Here is a 13,043-nt window from a genome sequence, read left to right on the forward strand (position 1 = left end):
TGCAAAGATCCTTCATACATTTCCTTTGGGCTTTTCTGCCCCTTTGCACAAGGGACTTAATGTTGTCTTTGGGAAGCAACTGCTCTTATGGTAGATTTGAGTCATTATTTACAGGTGCAAACCAGAGCAACCCTGAGGGCTGATTTAACTGGCCCTAGCATCTTTTGTGGGTAGAAAGAAAGGGGGAATAAAGTTACTGATGTGCCCCCTCTGCTGCTTCAGATGCGCGGAGCACTGCATGGTGGGGAAAGTAATACTTGCATACTTGGCTGGATGGTTGTGAGGATTCATTCATGTTTTTACAGTGCTTTGAAGAGACAGATGAAAATATTTCGTTGATTTTTTTCCAGTTTGGGGACCATGGTTTTCAGAAGACAGTGTTTCTTTTCCTATTTCCAGGACTGTCACAACACTACTGAGATTCATCAATCTTGGTCATTTGTGAATGCAACATGAATGATGCATCCAGGATTGATGAGTCACCAGTTAAAAAGTAGCTGTTTCCTTATTAATTAAAAAAAAACATTTAATCATTCTCACTTTAAAAAAAAAAATTATTTTCAAGTCTGCTCTACCAAAATGATCTACACCTGGTGGCTTTCAGCCAGGTTTTTTTAAATAGTCAAAAAGCAGATCAGTTGCAAAAATTTCCAAAACATTAGGACACTTAAATTGAACTTTGTGTGTGTCTGTGGGGGAGGGGGTCCTACCAGTCAGTTTGGGAAGATTACTCTTTAATCAAATTTATTTATTTTGGGGAATAAATAGTTTACTTGTCAAGTTTTAGGGACTTTCCAGCCGTCAGAAACCTTATACTGAAGCTCGGTTTAGTACAGACAGCTGCAATGCAAGACTTTTTAGCCTACTTAACTATCTATTCCAAATACTGCCTAGAGTGCTGCCTTTCCTGCTGATTGCTGAGCACTGCTGAGGAGACACTACCAGTCCTCCTGAAATGTGTAAAATTAGCATTTAAGCCAAAATAATGGCATAACTTTCTGTGCAGAGTATAATACTAATAAGATTAAGTTTTAGCAAAGAAAAACACAAAAGGTGTAATCTAATAATATCAAAATACATTCTGAATAAACTATATTACGCATGTTTGCTGACTGGATGATATAAGTTTAATTAAATTATACTGTCTTATAAACAGGATATGGTAGGTAGTAATGGCAGCTTTTGTACGTATAGTGCAAGAAAGCAAGGGGAGGAATGGGGATTATTACAAAATAAATGTAGTCAAAGCTACTTAAAATCAAAAAGATAAAGATGAAAATTGAATTGTAGTTTCTTAAATGCTTCTACAAGTGAAATTCATGTTTCCTCAGATATATTAGATGGGGAAAAATAGAAGGAGACAAATCTAAACTCGAAAAAAACAAAACCCACCCAAGAAAACTATTTTTCTGAAGGTGAGAGGTTGGAATGTGTGTGTCTGGGGGGAGTGATGCAAGTAAAAATAATTGCAATGATTTCAGAATATGTAGTACTCTTCATTCTCAGCATCTGGTCAAATTCTTATTTATATTGCTGTGATATACTGTATTTTGTCCATTCCATCTCTTCATGTGCTGCATAGTAGAAGATTCCAGGCTGTTAGCACTTCTGAACCAGATGGCATATACTTCTGTCATGTTGAGATCATGTTGGAAATGCCATCTATGTAAAACAGCTGAGACATAACACTTTGACATCAGGTTTTCAATAGTTACATAGCTATTAGTTTTTATCAGTTACCATTAATTTTTGGCCATTAATTTTTTTCTTGAGTTTTATTTACAGATGAGAATGAGTATATTATATGCATTATTAAACCCCACCCCACCTCATCCCACAAAAATACTGGATTTCTAAGGATTTTTGACAGTTTACCTAACTCAAGTCCTATCTATAGCATCAAAGAACTTTATATGGTTTTGAAAAAAATATTAACAATGTTATGGAAACTGCTTTTAAAACTACATGAGTACAACCACACAGCCTCTCTAGTAAGTGTGTCATAACCTATCTAACATGGTTCTTGAGAGGTAGTGAACACTGGTAAGGCAGAATAGTGTTTCCGACTAAGGCCTGAATGCACAAAAGTAGGCACCTAACTCCTTATTTTAGGCATTTGGATCTGGTTTCAGCATCACTGCAATGCACAACCCCGACTTCCCCCACCAAATCCTGTAGGCACCGAAACTCACTTGGCACCTACGTTTTTGCAGTAAAAGTTTCCTTAGCGCCTGTGTTTCTGCCCTGGACATGTGCGTTGCTGCCTCATTTTAAGTGTCTGGACGCCTATCTCCTGCCTAAGCCACAGAGCAATTCACAACCTGAGGAAAACAGGCATTTGGCCGCCTAAGGCGCATGCAGGGCCTGATCCAATAGGCGTGCTCGGAAGCCATTTACCAGATTGGGCCCCTCGGGTGAGTTCACACACAACAGTTGAGGGAGCGGGGAGGAGGAGAAGGACTTCCCTCAGAGCTTTTATCCTAGTAGTTAGGGCTAATCCACCTCCTGTGTCACCTCCTGGCATAAATACGTAGTTGGACCTATCAGTGGAGCCAGGTGATCCTCCAATCAGAGCTCCTGTCGGTGGTGCCTTGGCTGGGGATATAGTCCTAGTAGCTTCTCAGCCCACTGGGTTTCAGTAGGCATTGGGTGGAGGACAAGATGCGGTAGCTGTGTGGGGGACAGCTCCCCCCTCCTGCCAGGCCTGGCTTCGAGACCCGAGACATCAGACTGTTTTGTGTTGTAAAAGCACCTGCCACATTGTGGGACCTACTGAAAACAAATAAAAAATAATAAATAATCCAAAACACCTCTTGGGACCTCCAGCCTGCGTGGAGGAGCATTGGCCCCATCCCCAAATGGGCTCTGCTTTAACATAGCAACATTAACTACTCGGCAGATTAACTAGAATGCTGCTGCTCTTTCATCTCTGGCTCTTAATTAACAAGGCTTCTTCCCCATTCCTTGCATGTTAGAAGAAGGTGACTCTAAGTAATTTCCAATATTTTTTGTAAGTTTTTGAATCCCTATAAGTTTATTTAATTATATGTTGAGTGGTATTCTTCTTTTGTTTGAAAATTGAAAAAAACACATCAAAGGTCAATGCCCAAGTTTGTCATCCAAGATGATGGCAAATGGGAGGAAAATGGCAACCTTCATGCCGTCCTCCCTGTTAAGGGCTTTGGCATTACCAATGCCATCAACATGGTGACCGAACACCGACCAATGGCCTCGTGGAAAAGGCAACTCAAGCAATATGGCCCTTTTAGGGCAAACACTGAAAGAGGAAACATAGGCTCATACCTACATGTATGGCAGTTCAAGAAGGCCTTTCTCCTGAAAAATTTAGCACTATTGAACTGTTGTTTGACATATATTTAAATAAAATTTTGTGAGTTCATGCTTACATTTTCATCATCATTTTTCTTTCTTTTTAAGTTTTATTTAATTTCATATATTTATTGTCCAGGAACACCATGTATTTGTCTGTGCTGTACTATTTGTCTAGTAGTCTCAGTACCATCCTACAATATAGCACTCAAGCATGCATTCCCCCGTTTGTTTGCTCCCCAAGTTATCAAAGGGACAGAGATGGAAAATGAGCTGAGAAGAATGCAACAATCATGTGGACATGGGAAACAGTGGAGGAGTCAATAGCTGTGGAGAAGAAGGATCAATAGCTTGAGTTAGCCAAGAGTGGTAACAGCCCTAGCAAACCATTGCCACCCTAGGCTGCCTTCTGTAAACGCAGAGCAGCCCGATGTCAAAACCACTTCATTACCCACGACTTACTTGAACGTGCTCAGGATTTTTGAACTTTGGAGGGTTTTGCTGTTATAGTTCACATTCCCGTGTATATATAGATGCTAAAACAAGCATGGTCCCAATACACTGATTCCAATCAATCACACTTACAGTAGCCAAACAGACAAATCGTCTGGCCTAAATTACTTCAATGTGTCTTAATCACACTACCATGCTAACTGCTCAAGCATAATATATGTTCACAACACCAGATTATTTTACTGATCCATCATGTCAAAAGCCTGGAAGAATACAACAGTGCTAGGAGGTGACAAGGAGTGTAACAGATAATCTGAAGTAATAAATCATATTCTGTTTTTCTTTTCCCAAAGAAAAATCAGACCATGGATTTGGAAACTATAAAAGTGTAATTTATGTGGACTGACAGATACCAGCAATTTTTGTTTTTGCATGCTGGTAGAGCTAAAATTTGGTGTTATTGTTTCAGGCTGCTTGTTGTCTCAGAAGAGAGAGTAATTACAAATTTATATAAGGCTGCCTTCAAGGGACAACTTGTTCAGATACTGACAATATCTGGGAATTACTGATGGAATGCCTAAAAGTTTGGAGATATGAATTATATTCTCAAAACAGTGAACTATAGCCACATAATTATGAATCCCTCATGAATACATTCCCCTTCTTTTGCACTGGAGACTTATCTGTAAGTAAACTGGGAGGTAGTATTACATGAAAAGGTGTATTAATTTTGTGCACAACCAGGGCCATTTCTGGAATGTATAAAGGCAATTTCATTCATTCTGTCAATTCTTGTTTTTGTTTCTTGATTACTACTGCATGATTGTTCTACATAATGGACCAGTATTTATTTCTTTTTGTAAATCTGTGCTCTCTTCAAACTTTGATCATAGGCTACCAGTATCTCTTTCTACATGGATGAGACCCAGACTTGCAAATTAAAAAAAAAAAAAAAGTTTGCCTGCATTTTGCAGTTGTGACCGGGATCCTAGTGGGGAGCCTGCTGTGCTCACTCAGTTAGAGTGAACTGCAAAGAATGGGGCAGAGAATCCACATAAAGCTGGTGAATATTCCAATAAGATTTATCAAGATGGCATAAAACAGCATCTTTATTACCTCACAGGTTACTCAGAAGTCCAAACATCACAGTTCCCTTAAAGTGATCCAGCCTCAGGCCTCCATCCAGGTACCTAAATCAAATATGATGATTTCTGAAAATCTTATTTCATCATATAAAAGAAAAGGTTCTACCAATGCCAAAGGATCGGACACAATACCTCCCAGATTAATGAATGTTTCAGATCTTACCCAAATACATGCTACAGCCTGTTCTTATTAATTAAACTAAAATTTATTTTAAAAAAAAAAGAGAGAGCGAGAATATGGTTAAAAGATCAATATACATACAGACATGAGTTCAGTCAGCATTCAGATTCATAGCATAGATGGTGAGCTTTGTAGTTGCAAAGAGTTCTTTCAGATATAGTTCATAGGTTATAGTCCAATGTCCAAATATCATATTCCGGGCGTATCAGCAGAACTGGGACCTCAGTCTTGCGATTCAAACTTCCACTGATGAATCCTAAGCAGATCTGAGATGAACAGGATCAGGATCCAAGGGTCTTTTTATACAGTGTTCTAGCATCCACTTGACGACACAGTCCTGGTTAAACAATAGACTTTTGATGTAGCCTTTTGCTTTCTAAACATCACCAGTAATTAGTTACACAAATTAACATAGGGCAATTTGCTTGTTCCTCCACCATTCACAGATTATTTGCTATACATTTCAAAGAGAGATGAATACAGAGAGATCCCGTGTTTACAATCCATTTAAATGATAGGATGTTCTTTTGACCTCTGAATTATCAGAATACAACATAGACAGGGACTGCTGATTACATTGTCGACCCTACTCTTACATATGTAAATACACAAAAACACAAACATTATCTCCCCACATGTCTTTTAAGGGTTATTTATTTTGCATGTTGTTTAACCCTTTCTGGCCATGCGTCACAGCAATATTTAGATTAAGAAGGATGTTTTTGGTGGATTCTCACAATTTATTGCTTGATCTCCAGAAAAATAAAACATATGCTTCCTTTACTGTTTTGTGGCTGCTCCACTTAGCATTATGGCCAGGTTTTTGAAAGCTGGCTTCTGTTCTGAAAATGTCTTCTTTAATCTGTGATAACATCAAGGTTTTTCAGTGGACATTGTTTAGGAAGAAATATCATGTCCTCCTTTGTTATGTATTTGTAACTTCTAAACTACTATAGAGAATTTACACTGAAGGGAGCATAGGCCCTTAAAACTCGTTTCATAGCGTAACCCACTGGTCCGTGTGTGCCATGCATCTCCTGTGCCTGATCCCAGAGGATATTAATTGGTTATGTTCCCCACCTACAGAGATTGACATGCTAATTCATACTGTAGAGACTCATGTTTTCAGCTCTGGAGGTCCCCAGTTCAATCCCCAATGTTGGACAAGAGGGCAGTTGTCAGTATAGCACTTCTTATTCATTGTATGTAGGGAAGAAAGTGAGTAGCTGTATCTATGTGTGTTATTTATATGGGGGAGCTAGGGAAGTTTCCTCCCTAAACTCTGAAGTATTTATTCCTGGCTCTGTTCAGTAGCTCTCTGTCAGGAAATGTATTTTTCCCTCCCGCCTTATGTTTTTCTGTAGTTTTCATTGTTAGTTCTTAAATTTATTGTTATATATTATCCCTCATACCACAACTTTACAACCTATGGATAGCTTCCTTCCCTTCAGTATTTTCACAAATTCATCACTATACACTATAATAGCATTACATTTCCCCCATGTAACTTTGTCCTCATAGCAGAATAACTTAAAGAAGCAGCTCAGTTTATGATTGATTAGGAAACGTACAATTTCAGTTCCCTTTGGAAGTGTGGGTGTTTCAGGCTATGTTACTTTAGATAAATCTCATTTCAGGAAGTCATATTAGATTTGCAAACAACCTATTAGGTCACTCATCCAAACTCTGCCAGTGCAATATTGGTCCCTACAGTATATTCTTGAATGTTTTGTCCAATCTAACTTTGAATGACTCAAGCAATAAGGCTTCCACCACTTCCTCTGGGAGACTATTCCATGGTCTAATAGATTTCACTGTTAGGAAATATTTCCCGTCACTTGGCCTAAATTTTCTTATGCTCAGATTCATCTAGTTATTTGTAGTTATACTTCTCTAGACCTCCCTTAACGGGACCTTTTCCTTCCTTCATACTTATACCCTTGAGTAAATTGTAGATGGTTAGCCTATCTCTTTGGTCATCATTTGGCCAAGGTAAAACACTTTTAGCTCTTATAATCTTTCTGTATAAGTAGGCTATCTGATTGGTGGGGGGATTATTTTTGATTAAATGCTGGTTTAAAAGAAGCAAAGAGGAAAAATGCATTTGCATCATGGGGTTTTGGGGACCCAAAATCTTATTTTTAGAATCAAAATGTTTAGGTTTTTTGAGTTTTAAATAGAAGTGGAGAGTTTCCCCAAAGAACTTTTAAAAAAATTTCTAAATGTAACAACTTGTCATGTATCATGGCTGGCATCATCAGTGCATGTTTTGGAATGTTGCTTGATCTATGTTCTACACTAGTTTTTAAGGAAAATGTGTGCATCTACAGTATGTGGAGAGGGAGCTGTGGCAGCAGCAGGAACACAAGCTGTTCCTTTAGTGTGGTGATGACACAGGATGCTCAGTGGGCATTTGAAGGCCTGTTTGCTAATTTACAGCCAGTAGTGAAAAAATTGAGCTTCTGGCCTTCTGCAACATCATCTCCAAACAGCTCAGGTAAGAGAGCCAGGTGGAGAAAAAATGGAGGGAAGGATTCTTGGGGTAGAAATCATTTTTTCTTGTTGAATCCTAACAGACCCCTTACTTGTAAATCAGTACCTCCAACCATTTAATCATTTATGTTGTATTTTTCTGAATTCCCTCTGTCTGGTATCTTAGAGTCCAGAAATATATTGTTGTCTCGCTTGTTTTTTTGTTTTTGTTCTTCCATATTACAAGTTCATATTCAGTATCATCCTTATAGGGTTTTCTAAGGTCTCTATTCTGCCAAGACTTGTGCACATATTTAATTATACTTTGCAGGATCCGGGCCTAAGTAATTTTTTCCCATTGAATATAATAATGCTTAGCTCTTACATAACACTGTATAAACATGAACTAATAATCCTCATATTGGAATCTCCTGTTGAGTAAATATTATTATCCACATTTTATGGACTGGGGTAACATTGAGAGGTTAAGTGACTTTCCCAAAGTTACATGAGTCACTATCGGAGCTGAGATTTGATTTGAGGACTTCCTTGCTGAGTGTCCAGCACTATGCTCCATCTCTAGGGTCCTGATTCAGTGAAACACTTAAAAACACGTACTTAACTTTAAGAACGCACTTAAGTGCTTGGCTGAATCAGAGTCTTTATCTGTATCTCTATTGCATCTGATGATTTGTGTATCTATAGTCTTCAAGATTGGATTTTATTTCCATGCAGGTTATCCAGGCTGTCTTTTTTGGGATCTGCGTATTGACCGATCTCTCCAGTCTTCTCACCAAAGGAAGTGACAGCCAAGAACAAGAAAGACAGTTAAAAAAGCTCATATCCCTCCGTGACTGGATGATGGCTGTTTTAGCCTTTCCTGTTGGAGTTGTAAGTATGGTGCTAAGCAGTTAATTTCACTTCCACACAGGTGCATCATTTAACTTGTTCATTGTTTCCTGACTGTAAAAATTGACATTCTTAGCAAAAAGGATAAATGACTATGAAAAAAGGGGGAAATGGGAGCACACTTTTGTCACAATTTAGTTATCCTGAAGATAACTTTCAGTTACTTTTTCATTTCATTTTAAAAAAATAATCCACTGTTGAGGCATCTGGATTAATGATATAAATAAAATGTACTAATACATTAGGACAGGTGTGGGCAAACTACGGCCTGCGAGCCGTTTTAAGCCGGCTTGCCAGCTTCTGCTGGGGAGCAGGGTCTGGGGGGAGCATCACGCAGCTCCTGGAAGCCACAGCATGGCCCCACTCTGGGGCGCAGCTCCCAGAGGGCATGGCATGGCCCTGCTCCGGGGTGCAGGGTCGGGGGCCATACCACACGGCTCCCGGAAGCAGCTGCATGGCCATGCTCCGAGGGTCAGGGGCCGCTCCGCGCATAGGAGCCGGAGAAGGGACATGCCGTTGCTTCCGGGAGCTGCTTGAGGTAAGTGCCACTCGGAGCCTGCACCCCTGAGCCCCGACCCCCTGCCCCAGCCCCGATCCCCCTCCCACTCTCCAAACCCCTCTATCCCAGCATGGAGCACCCTCCTGTGCCCCAAACCTCTCAGCCACAGCCTCACCCCAGATCCCGCACCCCCAGCTGGAACCTGCATCCCTTCCCGCACCCCTGCTCCAGCCCTGATCCCCCTCCAGCCCTCCAAACCCCTTGGTCCCAGCCCAGAGCACCCTCCTACACCTTAAACTCCTCATCCCCAGCCCCACCCCAGAGCCAGCACCCCCTCCCATACCACAACCCCAATTTTGTGAGCATTCATGGCCCGCCATACAATTTCTATTCCCCAATGCGGCCCTCAGGCTAAAAAGTTTGCCCACCCCCTGCATTAGGGTCTTGATCCTGTAAGTCTTTGCAAGTATGAGGTGGGTTGGCATGTAGACTGTTTGGGAGTCGAGCTGGATTCTTTCTATATCACACATCATCATCAGTGATAGAAGTTCTACCCTCCATGGGTTTGCACAAGAGTAACTGACTGGAGTTTGCTAAACAATTCTGTTGATGATGCAAAAGATAATAGAATCTAGCGCTCTCCCTGTTAGCCCTGTTGGCTCTTCAGAGCTAAGAGGAGTAAAAACATGTTTTTGTCATTAAGGTGCACAGGTTCCTAAGAGGGAGCAGAGTAAGAAGGCATTTATGAGTACTTTTCAGAGTAAAACTGCTCTTCTTCTGCACTGAAATCAATGGGGCTTTTGCCATTGACTAGAGTGGAGCAGGACTGGGCACTTTAAGCATGACAAAACTCAGATTGCCAGTGCTTTCCACCCAAAACTACAATTTGGCCCAGGTTTGTCCAAAACTTGGATCAGGTTAGCAAAAGGTTTGTGTACCTTTATAATAAACACAGGCTGTAATGAAACTGGAAACCATGCCTCATTTTTTGTTTCATTATGAAAGTTTGCCAGTTCTAATTGCAACCTTGTGAACCACTGTTCTACTTGTATTGATGGATCTTCTAGCTAACTGTATGAGGTCTCATTGTTGACACTGTGTATAACAACTAGGCATCTATTGTAACTTTACAGTTAACGCACTAATTTAAAATATCAAATTTTATATACTTTGGCAGGCTTTGTTAAAATCCTTGGTGTGATATTTTAGAGTCCAGTCCATGATGAAATACACAATGCTTGTGCAAGGTTATAAAATATAAAACACATGTACAGCATTGTACAGGTGTTCCCTTCCCCAAACACCCAGTTGATAGCCTTAAATTACTTTACTTACTAGCCACTGCTAAGGGTAACTGCTGCTATTTATACTGGGTTAACTAGCTGCAATTTTTCTTCTATCACATAAGAAACACAGAATAATAATTAATGTATTTAAAAATATATCTGGAAATAAACAGGCTTGCAAAATATCATTTTTCACAATTATATGTTGAGGAAGATTGGGAGTTATGTAGTCGTTGTGACTGATAACAGATGCTTTCCCTACTGTTATTACTAGAAAAGAGCCCCCTAAGAAGAGCACAACATTATTTTTAAGTTTTTAAGTGATTCTTTTTGGGAAAAAACCCTACAATATAAGCTTTTACACACATCAAGAGACACATTCTCCTGCTTTTTTTTCTGGCTCTCTCGCCAGCTATTCAATATCCACAAAGCTTATGATACTATGTTTCTCTCTCCTCTGTTTTAAAACTCTGCTGGCTTTTGTGTACTACTTCTGTACCTCCTCTCATCTTCCCAGCCCTGAAACTTTTTAAGACCATTTGAGGCCTCCTGTGAAGACATTAGCTACAACTTCTGTTGGCAATAGCATCAGTTTCTAAGCATTCTGAGTTATATCTATTTTTTCTTTCAGGAGTTACTTGTTTTGCCATCTGTGAAAGAGGAGCTACCAAGTATTGTAAGCACTCTCTAAATGAGATGTACAAATGAGCATTTTCTAAATTAACCAGTTCCTAGGGGATACACATTACACATGGGAACTAGCTAGGGTTAAAACACACAAACATTTTGTGTATTGTCAAAGGAAAACAAGAAAATAACTAGCTAAGTATATTGTAAAAATAGTCTGTCTCTCTTTTTTTTCCCCCTCCCCTAAAGGTGACCTCCAGATAGGGAACAAAATGTCTTTGCTGCATTTTTTGCTCTTAATTTTGCACAAAGAAAACCTAAAAGGATTTTGTTGTTCCTCTCTCTCCTGGCTGCTGGGAGACAAACAGCAGAGCCTCCGAATGTAACACTGGCCTCAGCCGCCAGACTCAGACTTTACTTTTCTGAATGTCTGGTCCCTCACCAATCCAGGGTCCCTCCTAAAACCCGACTCTTTCTCCTGTTCATCAGTTACCACTCCCTGTGGTGTTAACCAGGAGGGAGAGGGATGGCAAAATATAGGGAGGCAGAATCTGGCACATTGTCTTGAGTGGGGCTACTTGTAGAATAAGATACTATGCAGTGTGATTACGGGTGTGCCCACAAGTAGCGTAGGTCTAATGCCACTATTGTTCTGCCAATATATATATAAGAAAATATGCAGTGAGGTCTTTATATGTCAGAGGCTGTAGAGAAATTATTATACAGCAGAGTGTCTGCAGAGAAAAATTAAAATTCCCTAACTTCCCCTATTCTCTCAACAGCTTCCTCCTTTTGGAAAGCAGGTTTCCTTGACAAGCGCCCAAACAATTCTCTCCAGGGCTTCTCAGTGGTTTACATTAGAGGCATGTAGAAATCTCAAAATAGAAAATTAAACAGATGTGAATAAAATGCTAATTAGGTTTCTGATTGAAACCAGAGTGGTCATGCTTAAAAACTTGTCAGTTGCCTTACACATCTAAATTAATGTTACATAAATATTTTGCATTATTCTGTGCTCTTTATATATGAATAATTCATATATTGGAGTAAAATTATTCAAGGTAGAATTGGAAAGTTTTTAAGTGCAATAACTGCAGTTCTGAGAATTATTCTAAATAATTGGCTCTCAGTTTCCAGCTTTCTAAAGTCTTCAAGATGGATTGTTCTGAAAAATAGACGAGAAAGCAGCTTTCCACTCCCAGGTCAAACAATGATGTGTGTAGGGGGGAAAAAACCCTAAAAAACCACAGCTTTTTATTTATAGTGCCTCCTCATAAATAAGTATCACAGTTAAGCCATCTGGGAAGCCTGGTCAGCATCCTCCTTCCTCCCTACAAAACACAAAACCAACCACCACCACCCCCAAGTAAAACACAGAAACAACAGCAATGGAAACAATGGCCAGAAAATATGCAAAACCTTGCCTCTTTTGTGTTATGTTCTTTATTTCTCCAGCTGCTCAAATGAAACATGAGCTGTTTTAGGAGCATCAAAAAAAAAATACACACGAGCTTGTTAGATGGAACCAATAACCACCACTGACTACCTTGTTGTCCTTTTTAATAGGACTTTTAGTGATGGATTTTCTGTTTTTATTTAATGAAACCAGAAAATAATGGCCCAATTTTGCCGTTCTTACTCATGGTGAGTAGCAGTTTATTCCATGAATAGTCCCATTGGACAACATTCTGATACCTTTACTCCAGTTAAGTAGTACCTTATGGTACTATTCAGTGTGAATCAGAGTATAGGAACCTGATCCATTAAATTAATGGTACTGTTTGCATACTAAAGTATTTCTCAAAAGACTTCATTCCTATTTTTGCTAAATTCATTTTTCACCAACCTAGCAGTATAAAGTGGCCTTAAAGTGGCAGTAAATTACACTGCTAGAGCAGTATGAAGTAGCCTTAGCATAGTGAGACTATGAATGCATCTCAAAGCGAATAAGGGAATAAGTGTGGCAGAATCTGTACCAATGTTTTTAGTTTATCCCTCTTGTTTTCTGTTTGTTTGTCACAGATCACAAAGTCTGCCAAGTTTTTCTGACTAATTCAGTGTTTTATGTAAACTGTATATGGCAATATCATTGTGTTTCTTGTCATTCCTGTAGTAGAAGAAGGTGAATAGGCATTTCTAGA

The 13,043-nt window shown here is 39.5% G+C and overlaps 1 protein-coding gene across 14 annotated transcripts in view; it reads left to right on the top strand.

Moving 5' to 3' along the window:
* AIG1 (androgen induced 1) overlaps positions 1–13,043 on the top strand; it is a 192,330-nt gene that overhangs the window by 52,659 nt on the left and 126,628 nt on the right. For all 14 annotated transcript variants that reach the window (XR_010600111.1, XR_010600114.1, XR_010600113.1 and 11 more), the window contains one exon: positions 8,317–8,472. Coding sequence is in view for 7 of the 14 variants with exons in the window: in XM_065590308.1 (XP_065446380.1) it covers positions 8,317–8,472 (156 nt within the window). In the remaining 7 variants the exon portion in view is untranslated. The remainder of the gene's footprint in view (positions 1–8,316; positions 8,473–13,043) is intronic.

Source organism: Chrysemys picta, chromosome 3 (genome assembly GCF_011386835.1).
Source record: "Chrysemys picta bellii isolate R12L10 chromosome 3, ASM1138683v2, whole genome shotgun sequence".
Lineage (NCBI taxonomy): Eukaryota > Metazoa > Chordata > Testudines > Emydidae > Chrysemys > Chrysemys picta.